This window comes from Babylonia areolata, chromosome 22, assembly GCF_041734735.1.
Source record: "Babylonia areolata isolate BAREFJ2019XMU chromosome 22, ASM4173473v1, whole genome shotgun sequence".
NCBI classification, from domain to species: domain Eukaryota; kingdom Metazoa; phylum Mollusca; class Gastropoda; order Neogastropoda; family Buccinidae; genus Babylonia; species Babylonia areolata.
Window position 1 is genome coordinate 7,068,649 of NC_134897.1, and position 18,790 is coordinate 7,087,438.

Below are 18,790 nucleotides of genomic sequence, written 5' to 3' on the forward strand. Positions count from 1 at the left end.
AAATTAAATCAATGACAATTCACCTTACAAAGGAGAAACATTTTCACTTAAATAAGAAGAAAAATCACAATAATCAATTTGAAGACTTGCATATACAGGCATGAGATTTGGAAATTGTGATTGAGTCTGAAAGGTGGGGGTCTGGGGGCAAAGCCCCCTGAAGCTGAAGGTTTTTCTCAATTTCAAACCATAAAATCTGCACTTGAGGGACACCAATGCGTCTGAGGTATTCCAATCCATAGAAGACAAAAATCAGTTCAGTTCTTCCTAAACTGAAGTGTTTCTGCTTTCAAACCTGTAAAAGTCACTCTTCGGGACATGATTTTCAAAATTTTGTCTCGTGTGTGTGTGTGTGTGTGTGTGTGTGTGTGTGTGTGTGTGGTGTTTTCAAGGAAAATGTACTTTGCACACAAGTTTGCACTGTACCATTATAACTGACCATCTGGTCTCTTCAGCTGTGGTCTCTATTCCACTGACAGGCATGCATGTTGGCTGAGGAAAGAAAGGGGGAAGTGGAATGACTGGAGGGAGGAGGGAGTGGGTCTGTGACTGGTTACATCACTTTCAGCAGTCAAGGATTCTCAGCTAGAGCTAGTGGTCAGTGTCTTGGCTCAATGCCAATGTTGCCACAGTCACTGACAATGGTTTTATCCAACCCCCCCCTTCCCTCACCACTGGTGGAAGAGACTCAAGAGAGAGGGGAGGGCAACCTCAGCAAATCATGAAAGTGAAGTCTGCAGGAGGAGGGGAGGGGAGGGGCCTGGGGGGTGTTAGGGAGTGACCTTTTTGTCCCTCTGAAATCAACTGCTCTTCCGCTGACAATAGTGGATCCGCTGAGAGTTCCCAAGCCTGGACTCTGTGTGTGTGTGTGTGTGTGTCTGTGTGTGTGTGTTCAACTAAATGTGTGTGTGTGTGTGTGTTCAACTAAACTGTGTGTGTGAGGGAGAAAGAGAGAAAGAGAGACAGCAAGCGAGCGTGAGTGTGCACACACGTGTATGTGTGGTTTCAATTCAACTGTGTGTAAACGAGAGAGAGAGAGGGAGGGAGGCAGACAGAGAGAAAGAGAGGGGAGAAGGTGAGAGGAAAGAATGCAAGTTGTATTTGTGCATGTGTATGCATTGCTTTCAAATTCAATAGATCTTTCTCTCCGTGTGTGTGTGTGTGTGTGTGTGTGTGTGAGTGTTTTCAATACAACTCTGTGTGTATATGCGAAGAGAGAGAGAGACAGACACAGAGACAGAGAAAGACAGAAAGGGGAGAGAGGGACGGACAGACAGACAAACAGACAGACAGAGAGGGGAGAAGGTGGGAGTAAAAAGTGCATGTTTGTATGTGTGCATGTATGCGCATTCCTTTGAATACAACTGTGTGTGTGTGTGTGTGTGTGTGTGTGTGTGTGTGAGAGAGAGAGAGAGGAAGAGTGTGCGTGCGTGCGTGCGCACGCCCGCGTGTGCGCATGTGCATATTATCAGGCTCTGTGTGAGCGCTCATGTGTATACATGTGTAAGTGTGGAGAGAGAGAGCAAATAAAAAAAACAGAGTATGTGTATACGTGAGTGCATTTGTGTTTTTCTTTAAAAGAGAGTGTGTGTGTGTGTGTGCGCGCGCACACATTCAATTCAACTCTGTGTCTGTGCGTGCATTTGTAACTTTTGTAATCCGGCTATAGATCTCAGATCTAAATAAACTGACTTGCCATGAACTGTCTGTACCCCAGGGTTGGCTGTGTCAGAAAAAGCACTGACATCAATTGCTACAAAGTTTCTGTTTCAATCTCAACAGTGTTACTTTGTGGGTAAAGTGGCAAACATTTGCAGCTTTTGCTCAATGAACAGAGGGTCAAGCAGATGTACCCATGGCCTCTGGGGTTTGACAGGGATGGAAATCACAGGCACGGGCATTTACCTGTATATGTGCCTGCGCACACGTTTGTGTGTGTGTGTGTGTGTGCGCGCACTCGTATGTCTGTGCATGTGTGTGTGTGTGTGTGTGTTCGCCCGCATGTGTGTCATGTGTGCACGTGCGTGTTTTTCACAGTGATATCAATGCGTGCCATGTAGGGATCGCCATTTGTTATCGGCATTTTGACAACTTCAATCGACCGTTAGGAATCTTTTTGACTTCGATTTTGGTGCTCTGACAAGTCACTGGATCGCCTCTCAAGGGGTCAACAAACGACGCTTTCGAAAGAGCATTCCGTTCTCATTTTTGACAGATCACAGACAAATGATATAGAGCAGGCCCATCGGCTTTTCTTCTTTTTTCCCAGAAAACAGACGTTCCATTTTTTATGCAAATCTGAAAACAGATTTCCGTGGCCAGATGGAAAAGTTGCACCCGTACGATCTGACACCAACTGCACTTAGCCTTGCCCTGGGCGATGATTTTGTCGCCTACCCGCAAAGTTACTTTTTTGTTCTTCACTTCTGTTTTCATGGTCTCATCTTGCCAGGCCCAGTTTCACTTCTTTTTCACTCCTTTATCGATCTCTGCTGCAAAAATCTTACATCCTTCGTGAGTTTTCTCATTTTGTCGATGATTGAAGACGATCAATGAAATCAGGTATCTTTGCAAGCCGTGAAGCCCACAAGCGAAAGTCGTGAAATCGCGACTGAATACAGATAAGCTGAATGATGACAGAGGAGCAACGGAACACTTATTCTCAATTGGTTCGCTTATCCAAACATGGGACATTTTAGCAAACGCTGTGGGTCTGTCTTGTCAATCGGTCAGACAACATTCGTGCAACTATTGCCGGTCAAGCCCCCCACCCCCTTCCCCAATCTCACGCCCCCCCACTATTTACTCAACAGATTTGCGCAAATCTCAAAAATGGCTTCTGGAGCCAATTTTCGGTTGGAAATCCGACCATCTCATTCCTGATATATCGACTTCATCTCTGTTGAGCTCAGGGTATTTACAAGACAAAAATTTTTTTTTTAAAGTCTGTGCGCACACGTTTATTTTACAGTTATCTTGAGTTTAACAAGGATCACAGCATGTGTCAGAGAAATCAACCCATGCCTTCACACAAACCTGCTCTGGGAGGTATGACAAAGTACATGAGAGGGGTGTAGGATCCGTTGCCTGCCAGAGAGACAGCAGCGATGTGAAACGTGTAATTGCCAGGGTCAATGTTCACCAGACGATGGCCACCATGCTGTTTGTACTTCCGCTGGCTCACACAGATGGTCAGGAATTCATGCTGTAAGAGGTAGGAAACAATTCATATATATACATAGCCATCTGTGAGATATTTTCTTCAAATCTAAACAAGCTCATCAAATTTCAGAAATACAGGTGGATGATGCAAAATGAAATATTTTTTTCTCCAGAATTACATGTAACATACTTCATGACCATCTGGTGCAGACTCCACCAAGAGTCTGATTTGCATCTTGTGTAAACTGCTACTCCGCCCAAGCGGAGTAAAAAGGAAATTTTCTATCTAAAATTACGTTTAAATAACAAACTTACCGTGACACAACCAGTGCAGACTCCGGCAGGGGTCTGACATTCCTGTCCTGTGCAAACTACTATGTGAATTCTGATCAAATTATTCCAAGCTAAAGTCAAGAAACTAAAAGCAGGATTCTGACAACTCCTGTATAGGCTTTGCAGTTAACACGTCCACCCTGGGTGCAATCAATGGATCAACTAAAAACTGCCACCTACATCGTCCTGGTTGGCCCGGCGATAACGGATGAGGTACTTGATGATGAGGCCGTTGGGATGTTTGGGGGGTTCCCACTTGATCATCACCTCTCCCGTGCTGTTGGCAATCAGTTTGGCTTCCACTGTGGAGGCGTTGATGTTGTCCGCTTTTTCTGAAAATGTACACACACACATGTCAAGTTTCAGCTGGGCTAAGAGACAGAGGAAAATACAACTTCCAAAAATCAAAGACAGAACAAGCAAAGGGAAGAGAAACAAGCAACAAAACTTACAGGATATGAAGCCAAGGAGGAGGCAGAGTGATAGAAGAGAGGAAAATAGGTAGATCAGGAGGGAAAAGGAGAGACAGAGACCAAACAGAGGGGATGCCAAGACACAGAGAGAGGAAGAGCAACATGGTAAACTGCGTTGGAGGAAGGTAGACGGGGAAGAGATCATGGATCAGTTAGCAGTCTTCCCTCATTGTCACCCCTTTACCTGGTAAAGACCCCGCTTACCCAAGGGCACAGTCCTTAAAGACCCCACTACCCCAGGGGTAAAGTCCTGGTCACACCCTGGTAAAGACCCCACTTTCCCAAGGATAGAGTCCTTCAAGACCCCACTTACTCAGGGGTAAAGTCCTGGCTACCCCCTGGTAAAGACCCCACTTACCCAGGGACAAAGTCCTGACTACCCCCTGGTAAAGACCCCACTTACTCAGGGGCAAAGTCCTGGCTACCCCCAGGTAAAGACCCCACTTACCCAGGGGTAAGGTCCTGGCCACAGTGATGGCCCGGTTGCTGCAGTACTTCTTCCATGTCCTGGGGTCGGTCTCTTGGCAGGCCAGCACCTGCACAGCCCAACACCAGTCCTCTGACAGAACAAGTCACCACTGACTGCCTCTCTGACACAACCCTCAGGCAAGCTTCAGTTTCAAGGTGGTGTCAAGTGTGAAGACTGATCTATAAACACCATGCCATCAAGGTGGTGTCAAAGTGTGAAGACTGATCTGTAAACACCATGCCATCAAGGTGGTGTCAAAGTGTGAAGACTGATCCATAAACACCATGCCATCAAGGTGGTGTCAAAGTGTGAAGACTGATCTGTAAACACCATGCCATCAAGGTGGTGTCAAAGTGTGAAGACTGATCTGTAAACACCATGCCATCAATGTGGTGTCAAAGTGTGAAGACTGATCCATAAACACCATGCCATCAAGGTGGTGTCAAAGTGTGAAGACTGATCTGTAAACACCATGCCATCAATGTGGTGTCAAAGTGTGAAGACTGATCTATAAACACCATGCCATCAAGGTGGTGTCAAAGTGTGAAGACTGATCTGTAAACACCATGCCATCAAGGTGGTGTCAAAGTGTGAAGACTGATCTATAAACACCATGCCATCAATGTGGTGTCAAAGTGTGAAGACTGATCTATAAACACCATGCCATCAAGGTGGTGTCAAAGTGTGAAGACTGATCCGTAAACACCATGCCATCAAGGTGGTGTCAAAGTGTGAAGACTGATCTGTAAACACCATGCCATCAAGGTGGTGTCAAAGTGTGAAGACTGATCTGTAAACACCATGCCATCAAGGTGGTGTCAAAGTGTGAAGACTGATCTGTAAACACCATGCCATCAAGGTGGTGTCAAAGTGTGAAGACTGATCTATAAACACCATGCCATCAATGTGGTGTCAAAGTGTGAAGACTGATCTATAAACACCATGCCATCAAGGTGGTGTCAAAGTGTGAAGACTGATCTATAAACACCATGCCATCAAGGTGGTGTCAAAGTGTGAAGACTGATCCATAAACACCATGCCATCAAGGTGGTGTCAAAGTGTGAAGACTGATCTGTAAACACCATGCCATCAAGGTGGTGTCAAAGTGTGAAGACTGATCTATAAACACCATGCCATCAAGGTGGTGTCAAAGTGTGAAGACCGATCTATGTACACTATGCCACATCTGCTTTTTAGAAAAAAACAAAACAAACAGAAAAACTCAAAACTGTGTGATCATCTGTTAACCATAATCCACACAACTTACACAATACCGCAGTCTAGACAGGAGCAATACTGTGGTATAACTTGCACACACAAACCCAACAACACCATGTACCTGCAAAGAGAAGGCAGCCTTCATTGCTTACTTCTATGAGTAGGGTTTTCATCATATGATGTTCACAGTCCCCTTCATAAGGGGCCTTGGCCAATATATGAATAACCAATATATGAAGTCGCGAGTCTTTGAGTAGGAGTGACTGATTTTTGCAAAACTGAAGTTTGTGGCCGGGGTCCACAGGCCACTGAACCAAAGCGCAAGTCTTAATACCAAAACAAAATAAAACAAACGAGGAAATATGCCACCACGGAAATCCCAATGACATGGACACACTCCCATCACTGCCCCTGCACTGACCTCGATGCTGTACTCCTGGTAGTGTCCCAGGTTGGTCAGTGGGATCTTGGTGTCATAGATGATCAGGTGCAGGTAGGCGTTTTCCTGGGTGTGGTTGGTCTCCGCCGCTTCAGTGCTGTTGGGCGAGGCCGTGGTGGTGGTCACCCCTCTGTTTGCCTCAGCCGTGTATAGGCTGGACGGGGCTTCCGATGCCCGCTTCCTGCGATGCTTCATGGCTACCAGTTCTAGCAGGTTGTACTTCTTGTCGATTTCCACTGGAAGGGAGTTTGACCTGAGCAAGACAGTTTCACCAAGACTGACATTGTTGTTTACAGTTTGACCTGAGCAAGACAGTTTCACCAAGATTAATATTGTTGTTTACAGTTTGAACTGAGCATGACAGTTTCATCAAGACTGACATTGTTGTTTACAGTTTGACCTGAGCAAGACAGTTTCACCAAGACTGACATTGTTGTTTACAGTTTGACCTGAACAAGACAGTTTCACCAAGATTAATATTGTTGTTTACAGTTTGACCTGAGCAAGACAGTTTCACCAAGATAATATTGTTGTTTACAGTTTGACCTGAGCAAGACAGTTTCACCAAGATTAATATTGATGTTTACAGTTTGACCTGAGCAAGACAGTTTCACCAAGATTAATATTGTTGTTTACAGTTTGACCTGAGCAAGACAGTTTCACCAAGACTGACATTGTTGTTTACAGTTTGACCTGAGCAAGACAGTTTCACCAAGACTGACATTGTTGTTTACAGTTTGACCTGAGCAAGACAGTTTCACCAAGACTGACATTGCTGTTTACAGTTTGACCTGAGCAAGACAGTTTCACCAAAACTGACAATGTCGTTTACAGTTTCACTTGAGCGAGGCAATTTCACCAAGTTTAACACTGTTGCTTATTGTCCAACCCACCACACAGGGTCATATCAGGACCACCTAACATTTCAACGTGTTTGAAGGGCATGTATGCGTAAGAAAGAAAGAGAATGTGTGTGTTCATGCCTGTACAAATATGCACATGCATGCAAACATGTATGCAAGGCTCCAAGTAAAACTTTTTTTTAAAATATATTTACTGGCTTTGACAACCTTAGCCACAGCAGAATTTTTTTTTTTTTTTTTTAATGCTGAGGCAGAGCAAAGCAATCTAAGTTGGAACGAAACAAGTCAATATCCATTAATCCCAGGAAAAAAAAATTCATTTCCATACAGATACACAGAAGACAGAAAGATTTTTACATAATACTTTTCACTCAATTCATGAGCAACAATGTTTTCTTATCGATTCTATGGAAAATTCTCCATATCCCGATACTCATCAACACATCAAATAACAGCCTGGAGATGTGACAGTACCTCCTCTTGCAGTAGACGTTTTCATGCAGGTAGTTCTCAAACTCTATCTCTATCTGTCGCTCTCGCTCCTCTTGCTTCAGCTCTTCTTTGGACTTGGGACACGCACAGCAGTTCGCCCCCAGCTTGGTCTCATTCTTGTTCTGCCGAGTGTCCTTCACCTTGGTCTGATCTTTAGAGGAGACAATAGCTGCAAAAAACAAAAAAAACAACAACACTATACTTCCCCTGATAGCTGTTAAATAAAATGAAGTGGCATTGTCCACAGGGCTGTACACCAACTATCCACAGGACTTCATCCCCACTGTACACCAACTATCCACAGGACTTCATCCCCACTGTACACCAACTATCCACAGGACTTCATCCCCACTGTACACCAACTATCCACAGGACTTCATCCCCACTGTACACCAACTATCCACAGGACTTCATCCCCACTGTACACCAACTATCCACAGGACTTCATCAACTTTGCTTTGCCTTGTCGTGTCTGGTCATCTGGGCATTCGTCGCTGTGCTGAACTGCTTGGAATAATGTTACATTCATGAATTGATTCATTAGCGTAGTGTGTACTTATTAACCTTGGCATGCACTAATTAAGCATGAGGAAAAGGAATGTTTATTAACAGATGAGGTTTGATAGAATGTAGGGACGGCGTTAATAAAAAGATGATGTTGCCGTTAAAAAAATAAAAAAAAAAATAAAAAATGAAGTGGCATGAACTGTTCAGTGTGTTTCAAAATGGAGTATGTCAAACTTTGCATATTTTATTCTTTTGTTCTCATTGTCCAGCTGACCACACAGGGCCATATCAGGACTGAAAAAAACTAACCATTGGTTACATGAAAAATATAATAAAACACATAGAAAAGAAAATTAGGCACAAGTAGCCATATTCATTCATATAACCAAGGACAACCTTGTATACACAATACAAGAAAATTAAAATACAAGAGGAATTTGATTTTGTGTATAAAGGTAGCTGTACATATGAGAATTAAAACACAAGCAGCACTGGATTACCTGTATCATTTTATTTTCCTGAGACTGCTAAAATCATCAAAATTGTTCCTAGCTTGTTGTCATGGTAATATCCATCACAAACACAAAAGCATAAATGAGCAGATGATGATAAAAACACAGCCAGTATTTATGCAGGCAGCTGCGAGAATGTGTTAGAAACTAAGACATTACAAGAAGAAGAAAAAAATGTTCCCGTCACTTATTCCCCTTTCTGCACAGCTTCACTGCCTGTCTGTAACCAGCACCAGCTGCCGGCTGGAAGATGGCACCCAGGAATTAATAAACCATGCTATGCAGAAATATATTTTGCTTACACAAAAGGTTTAGTGTTGCTTACCCCCTTCCTTATCCACCAAAATGTAAGTCGATCTATTCAAATGATTTTAGAACACTTATCAGAAAGAAGATAAAAAGGCCAACACATCTACCATCAAAGAAAAAAAGCAAAAAAACAATTGTCAATAGTGAGAAATAAAAACTTTTGCTGACACAAATGTATACATCTTACACACACACACACACACATGCACGCGCACACAGACACAGATACAGACACACAAGCATGCATGCATACACACACACACACACACAATGACTGCCCATGAAAAGTGAAAAATCACTCACGGTTCTTGCAGTAGTCGCGCTGGTCAAAGGGCTCCGAGTCCAGCTCCTGCAACTGCCAGTAGACATAGTAGTGGGTGACGTTGCCATTGGGAACCTTGGGCGGCTTCCAGCTGACCAGCAGCTCCCCTGGCCTCTCCGCCACTGCCCGCAGGTCTGTGGGACTGGTGGGCACTGGGGGACATACAAAGATCACCTCAACAAATGGCCAGTTAACCAACACAGATCACCTCAACAAATGGCCAGCTGGGGAACAAACACAGACCACCTCAACAAATGGCCAGTTAACCAACACAGATCACCTCAACAAATGGCCAGCTGGGGAACAAACACAGATCACCTCACCTCAACAAATGGCCAGCTGGGGAACAAACACAGATCACCTCAACAAATGGCCAGCTGGGGAACAAACACAGACCACCTCAACAAATGGCCAGTTAACCAACACAGATCACCTCAACAAATGGCCAGCTGGGGAACAAACACAGATCACCTCAACAAATGGCCAGCTGGGGAACAAACACAGACCACCTCAACAAATGGCCAGACTTTTTTGTGCTGTTGCTGAAATCCAGAAACAGTATTACCATGTGAGAAGGCAGACTGGGGCTTTAGTGGACGGGGAGAAAAATACTGGCGAGCGCAATCTGAGCCGGTGTGCTCAGGTTATCTTGCTTCCTGAATGGATGCGTTACCACGATGCCACAACAGTGGTGACGTGACACTTCAATGTGACCCATTTCCAAACTACACTTTTTTCTTTTACTTTAAAAGAATCCAGTTACAACCAGTCAATGGCACCACCATGATTGTTAATAACTGAACAGATATCATATGTTGCGAACAACCCTTGAATTATGCCCCACTTTTCCCTACACATCAACAAATGCAAAAACACACAGCCAAAAAAAAAAAACATACACGCGCACACAAACACAAATCCATACACTTATACACACATACATGCACACACACATGCATGCACACACACATGCCTACACTCACACACACACAACTCATGCTCGCACATGCGCACACATCATGCACACACAAACACACTTGGATGCATGCACACATTTATACATACACACAAACACACATACACAGCCTTAACACACACACACACACACACACACACACACACACACCCTGACCCCCCTTCCACACAAACACCCCCCTCAAACCCACCCACACAACACACACAAACACCCAACCAACACCCAGCCACACACTCACAGTAGGGGCTGGTAGTGAAGATGAGGATGTCGGAGATGGCCTGGTTGCTGGCTGTGTTGAGCATGACAGCCTGCACGTAGACAGCGTACTTGGTCCACGGCTTCAGGCCAGAGACCAGTGTCATGATCTGATCTTCCTGCTGCTGCTCGTTTCGACTCGTCTCAATCGTCTTCCAGCTGTCAGGGGAAAATGAGCGAGTGAGTGCAAGAGTGAGACAAGAGTGTGAGAGAAAGTGTGAGTGAAGGAGTATAAGTGTGAGTGAAAGCAAGAGGGAGTGTGTGCGCGTGTGAGAGAGAGGAAGTGAGTGTTTAAGTGAATTAGAGAGAGTGATTAAGCGAGTGTGAGAGAGAAAGATTGTGTGCATGTGAGTGAAAGAGAGAGTGTGTGCTTGTCTGCATGCATGTGTATGTTACTTCAGAATAATTACTGATAACTTGTATGCATGTTGTCCTAATCCAGTTCTTGTCAGCATGGACCACAAAGAAATCCCTACATGGCAAATCTACCTATAAATCTGAATTCATAAACTTGAATTGTCTGTGTGTCTGTGTTCATTAATAAAAAAAAATTTAAAAAGTGAAAAAACAACAATTGCATCACATTTACAACAGAATACTGACTATAGTATTTACAATGAATAAATAATAGAACAGAATCTGCTGCTCAGTACTGCATGAAAGATATGTAAGGTTTATGATTACACACACACACGTACACACACACACAAACACCACTAACGATTATCATCAGTACCATCATCATTAAAATGAATGCAGATATATGAAACAGAGCCTGTAAAGGACTGTCACTGAATGACTCTCAAATGTCAAAATGCTCACAAAAATTTGGACATAGTTCATAGTTAAGAGGTTTTAAGTCTGCTCTATTTCAGGTATCTACTGTTCAATGTTGTACTTGCATAGTAAATATGTTCAGACTGTTCATTTACTTACATGGTTTCCGAACAAGCATCTCTGCCTTGATAGATATTCACCTGAGTCAGAGGTTCTGAAAAACAAAACAGTTCTTTGAAAAGCCAGCAGTTAAAAACAGTTTCCAGCCAGCTGACATAACCATACAAAACAATATGTATCAGAAGTATATACAAAAACACAGCAAAACATATACAGACCTGACAACTGCCTTTATCCTGCATGTAAATGTAACACATACTCTTGTAAATTAGAACCATAGAAATAAATGTCACTAACTCACTCACTCACACTCACACACACACACACACACACATGGATACACATGCACATAAAAACACATATCAGATATGTGGGGTTGCATGCATGTTTTCCCATGTCCACAAGCACTTTCAAGCTGATGAGACTATTTGGCAAACCAAAACAATATACAACTATTATTGGTACCATCTTTCTGCAGTACACTTACTGACTGATGATTATTGGTTTTGATAATAAGTAATAAATGAAAGAAACTTTACTGCATTTAATTATTTCTCATGACCACACTTCATGCTGAAAAGTGATCAAAACTGTGTCAATAAAAGAAATAGACATTCCCCTAGAAAAACAGTAATTGTTCAATGATAAAATCAACCCAAGTCAAAATCTCATATGAATTTTAAAGACTTTTCTGGGTTAAGTCTTGACTGTGAAAGGTGACATGAAAAAAAAAAATTTTGTTTTTGCTTTTTTTTTGTTGTTTTTTTTGCTGTTGTTGAAAAATTAAGAACCCCCTACTCCTTTTCAAAAAGAAAAAAAACCAAAAGTAATGAAAAAAACTGAACCAATAAGTCATATCTGGAGTAGAAATAAGTGCAGTCAACAACAATTGTACTCATTAACTTCATACCTAAAAAGGACTTAGCTGGTTATCAGAATGCGTGGTAAAAGTATGTGCTAGTGTGCGTGTATCAACGAATGAAAGTGCAAGAGTGTGCAGGCACGTGTGCATGTTAAGTTCTCAATGCCTGTCATTGTGTATGCTGATCAAAACTTCCTCAAGCTATTTCAAACAACTCTTCCCCACACACAGCCAACAGCACAAACTGCCCACTCACACTTCTCTGTAGTTGATGACATAAGCCAGAATCTGGCGTTCATCCGATGACTGAACTTTGGGCCACTGGAGAACCACCAAATCCTTCATGATTTTATCAATGGTCACGTTCAACTTGGTCACCGAACCTGCAACAAAGCAAAAACTTCCAGCTGAAATGTAGAGACTTGTGAGATCATCTTTATTACCTCAGTGCATACCATGTCTACTGACTTCTTCGCTATACAGTTTGTTTCAGCTTATATTTTCATTAATTCATTCACAATTGCTATTATTCACCCCTTCACTGAAACAAACTGAAGTATGGGAATTTCCTTCAAGATGGACACCTCCCACCCCCACTCTCTCTAAAACAAGTTGGAGGGTGGCATTCCACTCAAGAATACAATTGGGGAGAAATTTTGAAGCCATAGAGAAAAAGAAAAAAACAACAACAAAAAGCCACTTACATGGCATAAGATCTCCATTCGTGGTTCTGCTGACGTCCACTTCCGTGATGTTGTCGGTCAAGCCCAGGTTCTCCACCAGCGTGTCAATCTTGCTCAGGCACAGCTTGCGGTTGCCATGGATGTTGACCTTGCCCTTCAGGATCTTGAGGCGCTTGGTCACCTCGTCTGTGAACAGCTCCTGCAGGTTGCTGTTGTCTCGGATCACCAGGCTGGCACTGCACACACACAGCACACAGTCTTCAACTTCATTTGTCTTATCTACAGACTTCACCAAAAAGTTAAATACCACTACAGTCTTCATCTTCAACCATCTTATTTATAGACTTCACAAAAAAATATCGACAACTACAGTCTTAAACTTCACTATCTTATCCACAGTCTTCACAAAAAGTTAAGGACTGCTCCATTAAAGCAGGTTTGGCTTCATAACATGTTAACCCCTCTGCCTCTTCCTTGTCTTCAGTTTCTTCAGTTTTAGAATTATGCATGCATGTGAATGACTGATGTGAAAGTGCTTTTATTTGTCTTTGCACAAGATTCAGCGCTATATAAACACTATTATCATTATTATCATTATTAAAAATTAAAAAATCGAAAGATGATTGAAATTATGCACACTGCATGTCGTCTACCACTGACCTCTGAAGGAATGCATGGATGGCTGTTATAGACACATGTGCATCATGAACAGCTTTTCACTGAAAATTCATGTCATATCACCATGCCTCCAAAAAGAATACTGTGGAAGTTTCCTTGTTGTCTTTTACTTTTTAGTGAACCCTGTATTTATCTATACTGAACTTAACCCTTTCGCTGCCAGGAAAATAAGATTTAAGTGAAATCTATTTGCCAGGGTTTTTTCACAAAAAACGGGTATAAATTTTCAAAAAATTCTGTGCTCTTTGTTATTGGAGAAAGACCCATAAAAGTATATATTTTCTGAAAGGGAAATGAATAAAGAATACAAAACACATGATGTTTTCCCATTTTATGCATTTTAAGTGACATGCTGTTGTTTTGAAATCAGTGTTTTGTTTTTTGTCACATTTTCAACTTGTTCATTACAAACATTAGTCTGGTAATTTGCACAAAAATATCATTTTCTGGACAAATGGATATCTGCACACACAAAATCATACTAGAACAACCACAATATAAAAAAACTGAAAAAGAAATAGATGCATTGTGACTTCTGCAAGTGATAATATGGATGTGAGGCCACGCCCCCTCAGTCTCCACCCCTCTCCTCTTCACCCCTCTCACATGGTCACTTCATCAGACCGCGTTGGCTGAGTGCCAAGAAAATAGCTCATACGGTGCCCTGCTAAAACTTCGTCTACTAGAGTTGAACAGCCTGCATCACTCACTGATAGTTGTATCTTGGCCACTCTCTTGATTGCTCCCTTTATTTTCTATCAAATCGTCCTATAAATGTTCACCACTGTCTTCTCCTTCGAATTTATGCTCCAATTCTTTCTGAGCATTAGCTGAAGAAAGTAATCTTGGTTGATTTAGTTCGCCACGAGCGCATGTCTTGAGCACGGAGTCAGTCCGACATTTTGTTGAGCGAGCGAGGAGAGGAGCCAGGCAAAGACTGCGGCCAGTAACCCAACCAAAACGTTCAAATAAAGGACTGCCTTATGACGCATATGGTGTTTCTAGCTATGAATAGAATCCAGAAAGATTCCCCAAGCTAAAGCTACCAGCATTTTTGTCAACGAACTGAATGCAAAGCAGGGAAAAGTCAGAATATTTCGATGACGAGTTATCTCGTCATGCAGGCAGCGAAGCATACATGCTTGCCATGACGAGTTATCTCGTCATGCAGGCAGCCTAGGGGTTAAAGAAACTGGGCAACATCAAATTTCTTTGAGAAAACCTTTTTCCATCCAATTCCAATTTCATACTATCCTGATTAAGTATATATTTGCATCTACTTTGATGACAGTTACTTTTAAAATATTAATATTTATTCAATAGTAGGCAAAGCAGTAATAATTGGAAATGATGACTATTTCGGAAATACGTCTGCTGTACACAGAACTGTCAAAGACTCGAACTCACTAACCTGCCACTGTCAAACACACACACACACACACACACACACACACACACACAAACGCGCACACACACACACACACACACACACACAGACAACAGACCATGAGCAATGTGTCTTGTCAGCGCACACGCATAGAACATTTATGACAGAAAGATAAAACATTTATGACAGAAAGACTCAAAGAGACCCTGAAAAAAAAATCTACTGTCCCATTACTAACCTGTCTGTGTCACCCAAGCCACCAATGATCTCCAAGCTTTTGAAGAAATGGAGAGACAGAAGAGCGTAGGAGCGCGCAACTTTGATGTACTGGGTCACTTCGGTGATGTCTCCAAGGCTCTCCTCAAGCTCTATTCCAATGTTACCTGTCACAGTATAAATGCATGCATTTCATTTTCAACAATTTCAGCCTTTTTTCATCAGACGGGGGGATGGGAAACATACGTTCAAAGTGGACTCTGCACTGAGCACTGCAATTCACACATTCACTTGTTATTAGCTATATGCTGGTTTTATGTGTATGACTGTTTCACACTGTACTGTCATTTACTCAAATTACTGATTTAGCAATAGCAGTCAGTATTGGTGGATAAAATCAGACAACACTACCAACAGTTTGCTGACATAAAAAATATATCCCCCACCCTTCTAATGGTTTTAAACATTAATTTCCACAATTTTCACCCATTAAATCAAATAGAAAATACTAACAACAATGACAGTGAAACATTTTTGCATCATCCAGCCTCCAAACTGACACGACATACACTGAAAATTCTTTGTAAACCACACAAACAGCTGAGAAAATGTGCTCTCACACATCTTCAGACAGAGAAGACCAGGAAAAACAGACAAGAGTGTTGTAGGGCTGTGAGTAAAACAGAAGCGATACGTACTGCCACCCATGATCTTGATCTCCAATGGTCCCTGAATCTTGTTACAGCCCTTCAGGTGCTGCGCAGAGTCAATGCTGTCCACCACTTTTCCCCCACACACTGAAAACGTTAATCAATACATCAATCAATCTTTCAACTAACCAATCTAGTCTGATCTTTTTTTCTTTTTCTTTTTTGTGTGTGTGTGTGTGTGTGTGTGTGTGTGTGTGTGTGTGTGTGTGTGTGTCACTATTTCCAAACTGACCACACATGGCCAAATCTGGGCTATAAAGCTGTAAATATTGGGTCCATGGAACCAGAAAAAAAGGAGGATAAAAATAGGCATAGGTACAGTCATGGGCACATTAACATAAAACAAGCCTCTAACACTTGACTATTCTGTTAATTTTTAATCTCAGGATTAAAAATAAAACTAACCTGAACATACATAAACACAATTAATGAATTTACATGGTAACATACACAACACCAAAATTACCAATAAACACCTCATACAATGATATATCCTAGGTGAAAAAAAGAACACAACACAGAAAGAGTACCTAATTATCAATCCCCCCAAAAGACTAAAAAAAATATTCAAGGCTTTTTATGGAAATCTTTTTTTCTTTTCTTTTTCTTTTTTTTTTTTTATAAAACTAACGAAGGAACTGAGTCAATAATCCAAACTACCAGTTCAAGCAACAAAGCAATAGGTAACTTAACTGAGTGAACATAACAATTTCTTAGTTATCATTCATCACAAACTCCCTGTCCCACTCACTCTCTTTTTACTCAATCGTGTTCACAAATTCCCTCTCACTCTCTACCCTCCCTCCATCCTCATCTCACTCTCTTTCTAAAATGTCCTCCTAGCAAACCCTCCCCCACCACCCAGCCACACTCACACCAAAGTATTTTCAACAAGAACAATCACAAATGACAACAAAGCACAAATGAACACACACACACACACACACACACACACACACACACACACACACACACACACACAGGCACTCTCCCGCTCTCCCACCCACCCACAAATAAACCAGAGTAAAACTCAAAACGCATCACAATCACAACCAGAAAATACCTCCTTCCTTCAGGACATGACTTACTGCACTTCACAATCCATGACAACTCCTACACCTACACAAGCACAAACACACACACACACACACACACACACACACACACACACACACACACACACAAACCCAAAAAAACCGCACCCAAAACCAACATGCATCCCAACAACAAGACAACAGCTCCCTACCTTTAGGACAGGACTTATTGCACTTGACACACTCTTTCAGCTCCTCGTTGGCCAGGTATCCCGTGGGACACTCGGACACACACTCTGCGGGCAGCTCCTTGTTGTCGGGCTTGAACAGCAGCCAGTGGCTGTTGGGAGAGCTCCCTTTGCGGGTCAGGTTGGAGCACTCCTGGGCACTCAGGCAGCGCCGCTTCATGAACTGTCATCATCATCATCATCATCATCATCATCATCAATCGGGTAAAGGGTGGAGATTTTTCCGATCCCGCAGGTCAACATATGTGCAGACCAGCTAGTGCCTGAAGTAAAACCTGAAGTGCTAGTCAGGCCTTGAGTGCATGCATAATATAGTTATTTGTGTACAGGTCTATTCAGAGGTGATTTTTCTTTGCAGAATTTTGCCAGAGGAAAACATTTATGTTGCCATGGAATGATATTTATAAAAAATATTTAAAAAAAGAACATTTATCACCTTACAATCTTTCCCTTCTTTAGAATTTTCCTGCTTTGAAACACACTCCATTCCCTGATTTGAATAATTTAGAAAAATTTAAAAAAAATACTTTGGCTTCATACACTTTTTGATCTAAGAATAACCTGCTTTCTATGATCATAACATTTTGGACATTCCACTACAAAATGAAACTCATCTCCAATTACATCCATATCACATTTAAGGTAAGTGCACATTTCTCTTGGAATGTTATCACACCTCAATAGACAGACAGACAGACACAGATATGTATGCATGTATGCACACACACACACTCAATAGACAGACAGACACAGATATGTATTCATGTATGCACAACACATACACACACACACACACACACACACACACGATTACACAGACTTGTGATGCTAACACCCAAGTTAAACAAATGTACTTTGTGACCTTATATTTCTCTGTGAGAGTGCATAAAGTGTACTGAGTAACCCACACTACATTCAACAACAGAACAACCTGTCCAGCCTCATGAACTTTAATAACAACAATCATTTTAAGGGAGTGTAGGGGGCACTGTCCTACATATGACTAAATCATCACAAGCACTGCTGCACATTGTTGGGAAGACTCAGTACTGACTCACTTCTACTCGGGGACTCTTCTGAATTAAGCAGGATTCCCACACATGTGATCAATCAAAATTTCAAACTGTTCCCAGACTTTCCTAAGATCAGATTGAAGTGAAAGTGTGTTTTTTTTATACCAAACAACCCAAACTGAATCATTAACATGTCTATTATACCTGCTAACAAACGAGACTGGTGAATATCCTGGTATCTATGTTCAATTTTCACCACTTTTTGTTTGCAAGTTTCTTTTTTTTTATGCATTAAGCTTTCTTGAATGGTACTATTAGTCAAGGGTTTATTCGAAATTATATCACTTTTCCAGACCCTGAACTACAAAACATGTTCTTTTAATTTTTCAAGATTTTACTTGCCCTGGAAATGGTTCTCTCATTTTTCCCTGACTTCCATGACTGAAGGAACCATGATGGAGGCTTCCTGTGACCTAACACTGATAGCTTCGTGCAGACTGCTGGCACTCTTACAGAACAAGTTTGGGTGTGGTGCCCTACAGCCTTTTGGCAAGTCTTCAAACTGATAAGAGAAAGACACCACAGAGAGCATGAAAGAAGGGGCAGCAAAACAAGATACTTCAAGGTTGTTTTTTTAACACCAATTTCATATCACTGGACCTTTTAACCCATTTCATCTCAAGTAAAACTATGTAATCTCATTACTACGGACTAAGTAATTATCTGGCAGTG

At 41.9% G+C, this 18,790-nt stretch overlaps 1 protein-coding gene across 1 annotated transcript in view; it reads right to left on the reverse strand.

The window, feature by feature from the left end:
- LOC143297352 (putative molluscan insulin-related peptide(s) receptor) overlaps window positions 1-18,790 on the reverse strand; it is a 49,549-nt gene that overhangs the window by 13,595 nt on the left and 17,164 nt on the right. Inside the window, 14 exon segments of the mRNA XM_076609657.1 lie at window positions 3,037-3,205; window positions 3,676-3,827; window positions 4,417-4,504; window positions 6,077-6,347; window positions 7,432-7,618; window positions 9,081-9,251; window positions 10,314-10,489; window positions 11,267-11,307; window positions 11,309-11,321; window positions 12,346-12,472; window positions 12,794-13,008; window positions 15,076-15,220; window positions 15,752-15,850; window positions 17,010-17,208. Coding sequence (XP_076465772.1) covers window positions 3,037-3,205; window positions 3,676-3,827; window positions 4,417-4,504; window positions 6,077-6,347; window positions 7,432-7,618; window positions 9,081-9,251; window positions 10,314-10,489; window positions 11,267-11,307; window positions 11,309-11,321; window positions 12,346-12,472; window positions 12,794-13,008; window positions 15,076-15,220; window positions 15,752-15,850; window positions 17,010-17,208 — 2,053 coding nt within the window.